General features: G+C 43.9%; 1 protein-coding gene across 1 annotated transcript in view; it reads left to right on the top strand.

Moving 5' to 3' along the window:
* The first annotated feature begins 6631 nt into the window (after window positions 1-6631).
* Window positions 6632-14419, top strand: part of NSMAF (neutral sphingomyelinase activation associated factor) — a 72223-nt gene continuing 64435 nt past the window's right edge. Inside the window, exon 1 of the mRNA XM_023515418.1 lies at window positions 6632-8027. Coding sequence (XP_023371186.1) covers window positions 7969-8027 — 59 coding nt within the window. The 5' untranslated portion in view covers window positions 6632-7968. The remainder of the gene's footprint in view (window positions 8028-14419) is intronic.

The raw sequence follows: 14419 nt of genomic DNA on the forward strand, positions 1-14419 counted from the left end.
AAAAAAAAAAAAAAAAAAGAATTGTAATACCTGATATATACCAATAACAAAAGAGGAATACAAGTCACATTAAGCATCTCTTGTAATTGCGAAGTAAAAGCGACTCGAGTATTACAAATTTAATATAGTTTTTTCATTCTTAAAATGTGCACACATATTTTGGCACCCTCTGTATATTTATCTCCTGTTGGTTTCTCTGGAGAACCCAGACTTTTGTTATTTAAGCAAGAAGTGAAAGAAGAAAGAGCTGATCCCTGTTTCTCTCTACATTTTCATGCTGTACAAATAAGTTTTGAGCTTCTTTCAGGCTAGTTAACACAGTGGTCAAGCTTTAATATTAAATTAGATCATCTTCTTCTCCTGCTCTTAACCCTCAAGTGGCTTCAGTCATTCATTAGTAACAATAACAAAAAAAGCCAGTGGCCTCCCAGGAACTCACTCTGGACGCTGCTGCCTCTGCACCCCTCCAGTCTAAGGGCTGGTGTTTGCCATTTCTGCTGCCTGTAATGCCTTGTCCCAAGATATTCACATTTAGGTCTATGAATTTTTTTAGTTGCCAGTTCAAATAATGATCAGAGGGACCTTCTCTGACCCTTGCCTACCGCAGCCTGTCCCCTTCATGCTCTGTTCCCCTCTCTGATCTGTTTTTCCTCATGGTATTTATCCTTGCCTGAATTTATATTTATTTGCTTTTTTAAGACTGTTGTTCTCAATAGAATGTAAATTCCATTAAGAGCAAGGTCTCTATTTTATTCATCACTGTGTCTCCAGCACCAAGAACATTTCCCGGCACATAATAAACAGTAAGTACTTACTGAAGAACATGTAAAGAAAACAGTAATAATCTCAGGTGCCACCATCCTTAAGAAGAACTATCAAACTGTATTCCTGGCTAGTTTGCATTTCGGTATGGGGTGCACACTGCTGATTGGGTGACCCAAGAGCCATCCCCATCCCCCTTCTGCATGGCTGCTTTCTGTTACTGAGGCTGCAAGAGTCAAACACTTGTTTTTTCAGTCTCCACTGGGGCTCTGCCACAGTTCTGGCTAGTGAGGTGTAGATGAAAGCTTGGTGTATGTTTCTGGGAGTGCGTCTGGTTGTTTCCTGGCAAAAGGGACAAACAAGGCTGACCCTACCTTTCCCCCTCATTTCTGTTTAGAGCCTGGGTACAATCTTGATGATGGAGCAGTGATGTTGTGACCATAAGGCTACAAGCTAAGAGAAAGGCCAGATTTATACATGGTACTACTAAGCTGTTCAAACGGTGTTAATGATTACCAATGAAGTCTGTTGACTGAATTTTCTGTTACTTACAGTACAAAAAATTGAAACAGGCACAAATGGTAACAAAGGAACTTGCCATATTCAATGCAACAAATGTATATTGGGCAACCACTAAGGTTAAGATACTGTATTGAGTGGTAATGTGGATATAAAGACGAACATGACATTGTCTTTGCTCCCCAAGAATTTCTAACTTAAATGGGAAGATGGGCCCTAATAACATACAAGAAAAATGTGATCACAGTTCAAGTCCCTATCTGACTTGAAGCTTCACAAAGGTAGCTACCAAGTGCCAGCTTGATGCCTGACATGTATTAGTAGGAAATAAATATACACTAAATGAATATGAGATAAATTTCACCAGGGTGCATCAAGGAACACATCAAGGAAGTCTTAAGTGGAAACTTAAAGGACAGGTAGGATTTTTAATAGGAGGAAATGATGGTTGAAAAGTAGGAAAGTATTTTAGATGGAACAGGAAACTCAGAGGCATACAGGCAGTCATAACAGACCTAAGAGAATGGTGATTATCTATTTTTCTTTAGGTTAGAAAAAGTATGCCACTATCAGCATCCCAGTATCCCTTGCCCAAAATGCTTGGGAGAAAAATGTTTTGGATTTTGGATTTTTTTTTCAGATTTTGCAATATCTGCAGAATATAAACTGGTTAAGCATCCCTAATCCAAAAATCTGAAGTTCAAAATGCTCCAATGAGCATTGGGGGTGGGGGGCGCGGGGGCATGATGTTAGCACTTAAAATGTTTTGGATTTTGATGTATTTCAGATTTCATATTTTTGGAACTGGGATGCTCCAACTGTATCAGATGTGTCTTTCCTCAACTAGTTGAAATTGCCTAGTGGGTGAGTGTAGAGAAGCAGCATTAAGAAGTTAGGAAGGAGAGAAGCCAATGAAAGAGACAGAGGAGGAAAATGAAAGAAAGGAGAAAAGCTAAGGTCAGCCTACTGATGTGGCCTTGAAGTGTTGGAAACTGTGGGTCCTTGGAAGTAATGGGGCAAAGCTCCCTAACAAGGAGCTACGTGAACGCTAAGTTCAACTTCACTGGAGTCTGTTGAGCGTTAAAGATGAAGTTAGAGAAGAGACTGATGAATGTGGTGATTTGGCAGGAACCATTACAGTGGAGTGGTGGAAATAGAAGTCCTATTGGAAAGGATTAAAGAGACTGCAAGTGCAGGAAATGGAGATGGCATGTGTAAGCAGATTTTTCAAGAAGTTCTGCTGAGAATGAGGAGCTGGGGGGAGATGTGGGATAAAAGGAATTGTTTTTGAGAACTATATTTATATTCAGCTTGAAATGATTCAGTATGGAGGGAAAAATAAACAAAACAAGAAAAAGAGAGAGAGAAAGGGAAATTGCAAAGGCTAACCTGAGAAAAGAGAAGTTGTTCTTTGATAGGAATAAACATCTTAAAATAGCAGAAATGAGGGCAAAGCATAAGAAAGCAGATGCCAGTAGGGTGAGGATTTGGTGGTTAGAGGATAAGGGAGCTCTGCTCTCAGTTCTCTCTCAGTTCTCCACCAAACACAAACCCGTTGCAGCAGAATCTCTCTTCTGAGCTATTGTTTAAGAAAATCCTTTTGAAAGTCTTTCATTTTTCTCATCAAAGAAAAAGCCAGACACTAGTTCAATTGATACAGGCAGATTTTATTTATTTATTTATTTATTATTATTATTGTAGAGACAGAGTCTCACTTTATCGCCCTCAGTAAAGTGCCATGGCGTCACACAGCTCACAGCAACCTCCAACTCCTGGGCTTAGGCAATTCTCTTGCCTCAGCTTCCTGAGTACCTGGGACTACAGGCGCCTGCCACAACACCCGGGTATTTTTTGGCTGCAATTTGGCCTGCTCTGGGTTTGAACTCACCTCCCTTGGTATATGGGGCAGGTGCTCTACCCATTGAGCCACAGGCGCCACCAGATAAGGGCAGAGTTTAATCAGTAATATTTTATTGCAAAAGGGAAGAGGGAGCAGCATGAACTGAACTCGATTTGTGCAACGGGAGACTAGACATTGACAGGAGAATGAGGGACTAGGGAGTGGAGCAATTGGGGGCTCAGTAGAGTTGGGGAAGTGAAAAACTACAAAGGTCTGGTTGGTGCAAATGAGATAATGCAGCTGTGTCTGCTAGCTGGCAATTATGGATGTCAGGATTCTACCTTCCCACAGTCACTGGGAGACAGAGCCCTGTACTTCCCGATGATTACACTGCAAAGCTGTGGGATCCTTGAAAGGGTTGTAGGAGATACACATATACTTTAAAGGGACAGAGGAGTGATTGACAATTTCAAGCCCCTTTTCTTAAATGTTTTAAGAAAGATGCTCAGGGCCGTGTCTGTGTTGGCTGGGATAAACAGGAAACTGTTTTGGCAGCTTTGAGCTTGGAATAAACAGGAAATTGTTTTGGCAGCTTTGAGCTTTCTTAGGGAGGCACTAAAAGGGGTGCTAAGGTCATCCTACAGATGTGGCCTTGAAGTGTTAGAAATTATGTCCGTGTTCAATTCTTTTAATGTGGGGGGTAGCAAGGAGCAGACTAAGTCATTTGTGCTGGATGCCTCTGGTTTTTGTACAGTAAGGCTGAGGGCCTACTTGAGGAGCAGGCTTAGAAGAGCCTTATGAAGAGTTTTGCCAAGGAGAGACTCTTTATCACTCTCCACCTACCAGGATCACATCATATCTTCTCTAATGTTTCACTAAAAGAAGAAAACTCACATTCTGTTTTGGGGGTTTTATCTCTACCTTATTCTTTCCTGAACTAAATTAATTTCTTTCCTGAACTCATAACATCTGTTGCAATACTTCTCACAAAGAAATTTATCCCGTCATACCTCCTGGCAAATTTTATCTTATTTCATCATGTATTTATGTCTTGGCTGCTGGACAAGATCATTATTCCCCCAGGAACCACGCCCCAATGTCTCTGACATCTTTTTACCAGGTGTAAGTTCTGTGTAGCACTTGGACACTCAGAAAGGACTCAATCAAAATCACAAGGTTCCCAAGCAAATTTATTTGTTTCAAAAATTTTTGAGGGGCACTCACTCTATACATGCCATTGTGTCCAATGCTGCTAGGGATCGATTTCAAAAGAGCCAGCCACAGATTTTATTATTGGATCTCCTACTTTCCCCTCAGAGTGCTGCCATTTACTAGAGACAGCTGAGATCCCTGCAGAAGCTAACTTTTAAGATATTATTAAATATATTTCAGGATACATACAATTTAGAGGCATGTTATTTAAGAAGCCCTCAAAGCTTTACACAATTACAGGGTCATTCTTAGCATACATTAAGAAATCAGGCTGGGTGAGGTTGCTCATGCCTGTAATTCTCATACTCTGGGAGGCCAAGGCAGGAGGACTGCTTGAGGTCAGGGTATCAAGACCAGCCTAAGCAACAGCAAAACCTAAAAAAATAGAAAAATTAGTCAGGTGTGGTGGTGCATACCTGTAGTCCCAGCTCCTTGGGAGGCTGAAGTAGGAGGATTGCTTGAGCTCTGGAATTTGAGGGTACACTGAGCTATGATAATGCCACTGCATTCTAGCTCTAGCCCAGGTGACTGAGAGATTCTGTCTCAAAAAAAAAAAAAAAAACAAGAAAAGGGAAGTCATAGTAAGAAGGAGATAACACTCACACCTACTAGGACAGTTCTAAACAAAAAGTCAGATAATAACAAGTATTGGTGAATATATGGAGAAACTGGAATGCTTCTTCACTGCTGGTGGGAGTATTATTAAATGATACAGCCACTTTGTAAATCAGTGGTAGTTACTTAAATGTTTAGACATAGACCAGTAATTCTACTCCTAAATCCTAACTCCATGCAATACAGAAGTGGTCTTCCACACTCCGTACAGAAATGAAAACATCTATACAAAAACTTGTACATGGGTAGCATTATTCATAATAGTTAAAAAGTGGAAATAAGAGAAATGTCCACCAACTGATGAATGGATGAACAAAACGTAGTATATCCATACTGGGATGCACTCAGCAGTAGAAACGAATGTTTTTTTTTTTTTTTGAGACACAGTATGACTCTGAGTTCTAGAGTGCCATGGTGTCATAGATCACAGAAACCTCCAACTCTTAGGCTCCAAGCAATCTTCTTGCCTCAGTCTCCTGAGTAGCTGGGATATCAGGTGCTGGCCACAAGCTTCTTTTAGTTTTTGAATTTTTATTTATTTATTTATTGAGACATAGTCTCACTATGTCACCTTCAGTAGATAGCCGTGACATCACAACTCACAGCAACCTCAAACTTTTGGGCTATTTTTTTGTTGCAGTTGTCATTGTGTTTAGCAGGCCTGGGCCAGGCTGGAACCCATCAGCCTTGGTGTATGTGGCCGGTGCCCTACTCACTGAGCTACAGGTGCCAAGCCAGTTTTTAGTAGAGTGGAGTCTCTCTCTGTCTTCTCAGGCTGGCCTTGAACTCCTGAGCTCAAGCAATCTACCTGCCTGGACCTCCCAGAGTACTAGGATTACAGGTGTGAGCCACTGTGACAGCCTTGAATGAAGTTTTTTTTTTTTGAGATGGAGCCTCAAGCTATCCCCCTGGGTAGAGTGCCATGGCCTCACAGCTCACAGCAACCTCCAACTCCCAGGCTCAAGCGAGTCTCCTGCCTCAGCCTCCCAAGTAGCTGGGACTACAGGCGCCCGCCACAGCGCCGGCCATTTTTTGGTTGCAGCCATCATTGTTGTTTGGCGGGGCCGGGCTGGGGATTCGAACCTGCCACCTTAGGGGGCGCCTTAGCCGATTGAGCCACAGGCGCCGAGCCTTGAATGAAGTTTTGATACATGACACAACATGGATGAACCTTCCTAATGCCACGACCCTTTAATACAATTCCTCATGTTGTGGTGACCCCAACCATAAAATTATTTTCGTTGCTACTTCATAACTGTAATTTTGCTACTGTTATGAATTATAATGTAAATATCTGATATGCAGGATGTACTCAGGCGACCCCTGTGACAGGGTTGTTCGACCCCTAAAGGGGTCACAACCCTCAGGTTGAGAACCCCTGTGCTAAATGAAAGAAGCCAGACACAAAAGGCCACATATTGTGTGGCTCCCTTTCTATGAAATGTCCATAATAGGCAAATTCACAGAGACAGAAATTTGGTTAATGTCCTCTAGGGCTTGTATTTAGGGTGAGGGTTGGTGAGGGAGTGATAGCTAACAGGTGTGGGTTTCTTTTGATGAAAATGTTCTAAAATTGTAGTGCTAGTTGAACATATCTTCAAATATGCTAAAAACCATTGAATGGTACACTTTACTTTTTGTTTACAAACTACTTTTTTACAATTTTTATTTTTATTTCAGGATATTAAGGGGGTACATGTGTTTTGTTTATATACTTCGTTCTTTCACACAAATTGAGTCAAGGTTTTTAAGTGTGCCCCCCACCCACACAGTGTATACCATATCCAATAGGTATGAATTTACCCATCCCAGCTGAATGATACACTTTAAAAGGGTGAATTGTTTGGTACATGCATTATTTCTCAATAAAGCAGTTATAAAAAGAAAAAAAGTCAGGTAACCAATCATTTCAACAACTAAGAGATTATGACAAAGATTCTTTGCCTGGCCAATCTTTAGTCAGGCTTCTGAACCTTCTTCTTGGCCCACCTGTGCACTCAGCTGTAAAATCCAGTTTTAGCAAATAATGCTGCCAAGGCAGTTTAGCAAGAATCCTCCACAATGGATACCTGAAGGAAATTTTTCACTCTCCTCTCCCTTGGTGTCTGACCACTCTGGCCTGCTTTCAGCCCGAATCCCGTCAGGCTGTTCCAGCCGTAATTTTCTGCAGACTTGATGACGTCTCCTCTTAGCAATTTTCCAACCATTGACTCCTGCTCCTCGCACTATAACCCCTCCTGCTTACTCCGGTATATTGTAATGGAGCCCAGCTCTATACTGTGGAGTCTTCCTCTGGGAGGGGATGTCCAACCTTATTTCTTTTCTGGCCCACATTGGAAGGAGAGTTGTCTTAAGCCACAGATTAAATACACAAACACTAATGAAAGCTGACTGGTTTAAAAAAAAAAAAAGTGTGTCAGATAAACACCACCACAAAAATCGTCCTTACAAAATCAGCATGTGCCCACAGGCCACTGGTTGGGCACCCCTGAATGTCTTCAGTAAAATGTTGTCACTTCTTTAACTTTTGCCCAGTTCTGTTTTTCTTTGGACAATGGAGGCCTCAATATGTTATTTCAAATCCTTGTGGCCAATAGATTGGTGGTTTTTAAGGAAGCATCCGGCTTTAAGCGTATTTAAGCATAAAATATTCAGAGTGCAGCCCCGCAATGGTTAGTAAAGTGCTGAAACGTTTAGCGAGTAAGAACAAGTCCAGCCTTGTCTGGACTCCAGTGCCTGGCGAGCCGCCGGCGCGGCCCGAGTGTGGGGCGCCTCGTGTCGCCGCGCCCCTCCTCCGGCCTGAGTCACCGCGCCGCCGGAGTCCCCACGCAGGGATGCTGCGCTGAGCGCGACCGGACGCCGCGGGGTCTGGGGCGCAGCGTCAGCCTCTCAGCTGCCCAGCGGCGCCCACGGGACGCCAAGCCCGGCCCGCAGCCGCGCGCTCCCCGCCGGCACCGCGCCCGGCCTCCCCGAGGCTCCTCCGGACGTCCCGGGCGGCGGCGGCGGCGGGCCTGCCCTCCATGGCGTTCACCCGGAAGAAGCACCGGGAGCAGCAGCTGCAGCTCTACTCCAAGGAGAGGTGCGTGCTCGGCCGCCGGGGGCCCTGCCGGGTGCGAGGGCGCCGGCCCGGGAGCTGAGGGCGGGAGCCGGCGCTGGGGCCGGGAGCCGGGTCATAGGCCAGGGGCCTGGTCGGGGCCGGAGCCCGGGTCGGGCCCGAGCCCACCACGGAGCCCAGCCACGCGGAGCCCGGCTGCGGCGCAGGTCCCGACCGTGGCGTCTGGCTCCCCCGGAAGGCTGCGGGGGTCGGGGCGCGGATCCCTCCCTGGGGCGCTTGAGCCCCGATGGCGCCGGGGAAGGCGAGTTAGCCCCCCGCAGACACTTGCATTTCTCCCCTCTCGCCCCACCCCACCCCACCCCCCTGAACTGGCCTCAGGACCAGCACTCCAGCCTGGCGCTGCATGGCTGCTCCGCCCGAGCGGGACCCGGCGGGACCAGCGGGCTGGCGACCACCCCTGCCTGCTCCAGGGTAGACGCTGGTGCCTCACGTCGCCGCGCGTTTTTCCTGCGGACTCCTTCAGACTGCCGCAAACGCAGGACCGCTCCCGTCCTAGTGGGTTGGGAGGAAGAGCGCCAGAAAGGCGTTATTCTGAGAAAATCCAGGGTCCTCCCCCTGAGCCCCGGACCTTGTGTGTGTATTGGCGGTCTTAGCATGGGAATGCGCCGTGCTTATTAGTCATTAGCTGCAACGTCCACGTGAAAGAATTTGGGGTCCCATGAGCGCAAGCTTGAAATGGTCTCAGAGCCCTGCTCTTTCAGAGTTTCCGAACCTGTCCCCCAGGGAAGTTTCATGAGAAACCTCACTTCAGCTGAATGATTCTAGGTATATTTCCCGGTGCATTTTTGATGACCCCAAAACCCGTGACTCTCGGTTCTGCAGCCCCACGTGCCAAAAGAAAAGGGAGCTAAATCGTTAGACATATACACTGTTCTGATAGTGGGAGCTGCGTTTATCTTGGAGAGCTGCTGGCCTATCGCGTTGTCTCAGTTGTAGACACCAACAAAGCAGATAATAAACACGGAAATACAAGTGTAGACTTTCAGGTTTTCTACATTTGCTTTATAGATGTTAATTTGACCTCATTCATCCAAACATTCATATCCCTTTAGAATCTGTAATATTGGTCTGGCCAGGATATCCACAGTCTGAAATTTCACTTAATTACTGTATAGAAAAAGATAAGATATATAGCATATGGCTTCCAGAAACTATTTTTTTAAATGATGAGGTTTTTAGTCACAGAAAGTCTTGTTTATGATTTAATAACTGAACCATAAGTAAAATAACTCATGCCTGTAGATGCTCTTCTGAGATAGTGTTTGTAATGGCAATTTCATGGGGAAAGAATTTGAGTGGAATTTCTTTAGTACCACAAGGTTAAGACTTATCAGTATGCTTTTTTATTAAGTAGGTGAATGTTCAGATTTACACTGTGAGAACTTTGAGACATTTGGGTTGTCTTTATTTTTTATGATCAGAGAGTCATTTGCAACAATTCTAGGGCCTCTGATATAGAGGAAAGCCTGTTTTCTTTGGTTGTGCCTATTATTGCTTTCTTTCTTTTTTTTTTTTTTTTGGTTGTGCCCTATTTCAATGGGAACTTTTGAATGTTTAGTTTGGTTGGCTTGTGTAGTTCTGCAGTGTGACACAAACCTTGAAATCTGCATTTAGATTTTCATGGATAAACTGTTTTGTTATGATCCATTACCAGCCAACAGTGTGACAAGCTAGCAGTGCTAAAATAAACCTGCAGTTCTCACAACCGAAACATTAATTTATCTGTCAAGATTCATCAACTATTCCTGAACATCAGTCATGAGAAACGTTGATTCCCTTTAGTTGAATTCTTCTTGCTGACTGCCCATACTCATTAATGCTCTGCTCATACATGGCTTTGCAACCTTGGGCCCAAAGGGCATACTAGGACTAGGATGTTGTAAAGGAGTATCAGTTTGAGGGACAGGAATCTGTCTCACAGCCAGGTGTGGACTAGAATCGAGCATGGTCTTTATAAATCAAAGAATTTATTCTGAAAGAATTTATTTTATTTATTTATTTATTTTTTGAGACAGAGTCATACTATGTCACCCTCAGTAGAGTGCAATGGCGTCACAGCTCACAGCAACCTCAAACACTTGGGCTTACGTGATTCTCTTGCCTCAGCCTCCCAAGTAGCTGGGACTACAGGCACCCGCCACAACACCTGGCTATTCTTTGTTGTAGTTGTCATTGTTGTTTAGCTGGCCCCGGCTGGGCTCGAACCCACCATGTTTTGTGTATGTGGCTGGCACTGTAACCACTGTGCTATGGGTGCTGGGCTGACAATTTAACCAATTTATTGAGCCTAATTTACCATTTCTGCCTAGAATTTTCCTGGCTTATCCCCTTGCAACAATAAACACAAATTAGCAAGAGGATTGTTAGAGGGTATGCCTCCTGCGCACTCAGGAGAGTACCCAGAAGTGTTACTTTCCTGTGAAGAGGGGATGTTTCAGAGATGACCAGTGAGAAGTCTCCCCTGATTATTTTGAGTTCCTCAGTCCTTCTCTCATGCTGATTTAGGAATTTTAGATTTCTATAGCTATCAAATAATGACCCCTGAAAAAGAGAAACTTGAAGTCAACATTGATTTCTCTTATCGTTAAGCTGCTGCTGCTGCTGCACTTAGGGTTAAGTGATATTTCTTCAAAAGTAGAAGCAGAGAGAATGATTGGGAGATTCCTGTTTAAGTAGTTCAGACTGAGGTGGTGGCAGAAGAAATGAAGAAGGGTGGATGGAATCAAAGTGCTTTTAGGAGGTCAGATTGACAGATCTTGGTTTCATGGGTGCAAATGAGAGGTGATTCGGGAAGAATCCCAGCTAGGATTATGGATAAAATACAGAATGTCCAGTTACATCTGAATTTCAGATAAACAATGATTAAGTTTTTAGTACTATAAGTATATTTGTGCAGTATTTGGGACATACTTACATGAAAAAAATTAGTATATGTATGTTGTTTACCTGAAGTTCAAATATAACTGGACATCTTGTACTTTCATGTGCTAAACCTGGTAGTCCTACTTTCAGGCTTCTTGTTTGAATAACTACCTATGTGGTGGTGCCATTTATTGGTAATATTTAGTAAGAAATACCCTGGGGCAGATGCAGTGGCTCATGCCTATAATCCTAGCGCTCTAGGAGGCCAAGACAGGTGGATTGCCTGAGCTCATGAGTTAGAGAGCAGCCTGAGCCAGAGCAAGACCTCATCTCTAAAAATAGCCAGGTGTTGTAGGGGGCACCTATAGTCCCAGCTACTCAGGAGGCTGAGGCAAGAGAATCACTTGAGCCTAAGAATTTGAGGTTATGGTGAGCTATGATGCCATGGTACTCAGGATGACAGAGTGAGACTATCTCAGAAAAAAAAAAAAAAAGAAAGAAAGAAAAAGAAAAGAAAATAGAATGTTTTTGCTCCTTTGACACACATTGAAGGAATTGGAAACTAGCGTGATGGCCCATGCCTGTAATCCACTCTGGGAGGCGGGTGAATTGCCTGAGCTGACTTGTTGGAGACCAGCCTGAGCCAAGAGGGAGACCCTGTCTCTAAAAAATAGCTGGGTGTTATGGCAGGCTCCTGTAGTACCAGCCACTTGAGAAGCTGAGGCAAGGGAATTGCTTAAGCCCAAGAGTTTGAGGTTGTTGTGAGCGGTGATGCCACAGCACTCTCCGAGGGCAACAAAGTGAGACTCTGTCTCCAAAAAAAAATCTATATCTATCTATTTATGGGAAAGTATTTATTATTGACAAATGAGTGGTGAGGGGAAAGAATGACAAGTAGGCTACATTCCATGGGTATATAATTCTCTTGTTTATGCTGATACTACATTTATTTTATTCCCCCTGTTTGGTTAATTGATTCAGTATTTATTATTTTATTTTTATTTTATTTTTTGAGACAGAGTCTCATTATCTCACCCTTGGTAGAGTGCTGTGGCGTCACAGCTCACAGCAACCTCAAACTCTTGGGCTTCAGCGATTCTCTTGCCTCAGCCTCCCAAGTAGCTGGGACTACAAGCTCCCGTCACAATGGCTGGCTATTTTCTGGTTGCAGTTGTCATTGTTCAGCTGCCCTGGGTCAGGCTCAAACCCACATGTTCGGTGTATGTGGCTGGCACCGTAACCACTGTGCTACAGGTGTCGAGCCTGAGTCAGTGTTATATTAAAGACACTTGTACTCCTGTTTGACCTGTCATTTGCAAGGCTGATCATCCCAATCTTTTAATATCTCTTGTGGGATATAACAGTTGTTGAAAACGGAGACAAACTGAAGGGTCAGCACTTGTGCTGTTAGGGCCCAGGAAATTAACCTAACTTTGACTTAAAGAGATAGGGTTTGAACTGAGAAGTTATATTGGCTTTACCCAAAATACGTTATTAGCCTTGCCTCATAGTTTCTTAATATCTCAAATTTGCTTCTTGAAAATGGCTGCCATTGAGAAGGTACAAGAATTCACCTATGAATGCGTTTTGAGTTTGTCTGCTATATGATTTTCATTAAAAAGTGGATTTTTTTTAATGTGACGTATGTAGAAATGGCCACTTAAGGAGTTCAATGCTTGTTTTCTTCTAAATACCATTGTGATTTCATCTTTTACCTATCAGTTATTAAGAATTGTGTCTTAAAGTATCCAACGCATAGATTTTGAATTACCTGTTTGTTATTTATTTATTTATTTATTTTGAGACAGAGCCTCAAGCTGTCACCCTGGGTAGAGTACTGTGGCATCACAGCTCACAGCAACCTCCAACTCCTGGGCTCAAGCGATTCTCCTGCCTCTGCCTCCCAAGTAGCTGGGATTACAGGTGCCCACCACAACGCCCAGCTATTTTTTGGTTGCAGCCGTCATTATCGTTTGGTGGCCAGGCTGGATTCAAACCCACCAGCCCAGGTGTATGTAGCCGATGCCTTAGCCATTTGAGCCACAGGTGCCAGCCTTTGTTATTTATTTTTAACTATGTTTAGTAAATTGTTTAGAATTCTTCTTTGCAAACTGAATTTTTATCAATAATGCCCTCTTTACTTATAATGATTTTTAAAATTCTGACTGATATGTGTATTAATATGGTAACTATTTAAATTGAACACAAACTTTATGGCCACCCTGTATAGATACATCAGTTCTCTTTTGGTTATTTGCATTCTATCGAATTTTCCATTGTTTTAACTTTTCTGCTTCCTTAGGTTTTAGGCATTTTTTTTTTTTTTTTGAGATAGAACCTCAAGCTGTCACCCTGGGTAGAGAGCTGTGGCATCACAACTCACAGCAACCTCCAACTCCTAGGCTTAAGAGAGTCCCCTGCCTCTGCCTCCTAAGTAGCTGGGACTATAGGCGCCCACCACAGCACCTGGCTATTTTTTGGTTGCAGCCATCATTGCTGTTTGGTGGACCCAGGCTGGATTCAAACCCGCCAGCCCAGGTGTATGTGGCTGGCGCCCTAGCCGCTTGAGCCTAGGCATATTTTTTATAGGTAGCTTATAGTTGGACCTTTTATAATTCATTTTGATAATTTTTGTCTTAGTCGTCTGTTTATATTTATTATTAATACAGATTATTTGAATTCTTTTTTTTTTTGACAGAGGCTTAGTATGTTGCCCTTGGTAGAGTGGCATGTGTTACACCTCACAGCAACCTCATACTCTTGGGCTTAAGCGATTCAGCGATTCTCTTGCCTCAGCCTCCCGAGTAGATGGAACTATAGGCATCCACCACAACGCCAAGCTATTTTTTGTTGTTGTTGTTGTTGCAATTGTCATTGTTGTTTAGCAGGCCCAAGCTGGGTTTGAACCCACCAGCCCTGGTGTATGTGGCCTGCACCCTAACTGCTTACCTATGGGTGCCAAGCCTCTCTCAGGATTTTGAAGTTTGCTCAAACGAAGGCAAATGGTCAGGGGTGGACTCAGAGATAAAAGGTCAGTGATAGGTGTGCCCTCCAGGGCAGCACTGAGCTACCTGACTGAGCCAATTTGGGACTTGGGAAGAAACCCACACCTGACCTGGGGCCACTAGACAGCAGCCTCTGCTGCAGTGGAACTGGGCTTACCTGTCCAACCCAGCAGCTGTGACTATGGGTTGACCTCACCCCTTTGCTGGCTTGCCTGGGGGCTAAGTCTGTGTGATATGACAGGGTAAGGGCAGGTTCCGGTGTCAGTGTTCGTGGTTAGGGAAGCACCAGCCCTCCTTACATGATTTGGATACTGGGCTTTAATGCTGTGTCCAGCCAACCAAGATTGATTGCCTTAAATACAGAGTCATAGAGGGTTTCCTTGGAACTTTGCAGGAGGTCATCTTCTTTTTGTTCTTGGAGAGCAGCTTGCAACAAATATTGTTCAAGTCTGTTTTTGTAATTAATCTGTCCTTTCTCTCTCTCTCTCT

This window comes from Otolemur garnettii, unplaced genomic scaffold (assembly GCF_000181295.1).
Source record: "Otolemur garnettii isolate 467f Iridium unplaced genomic scaffold, OtoGar3 scaffold00071, whole genome shotgun sequence".
Lineage (NCBI taxonomy): Eukaryota > Metazoa > Chordata > Mammalia > Primates > Galagidae > Otolemur > Otolemur garnettii.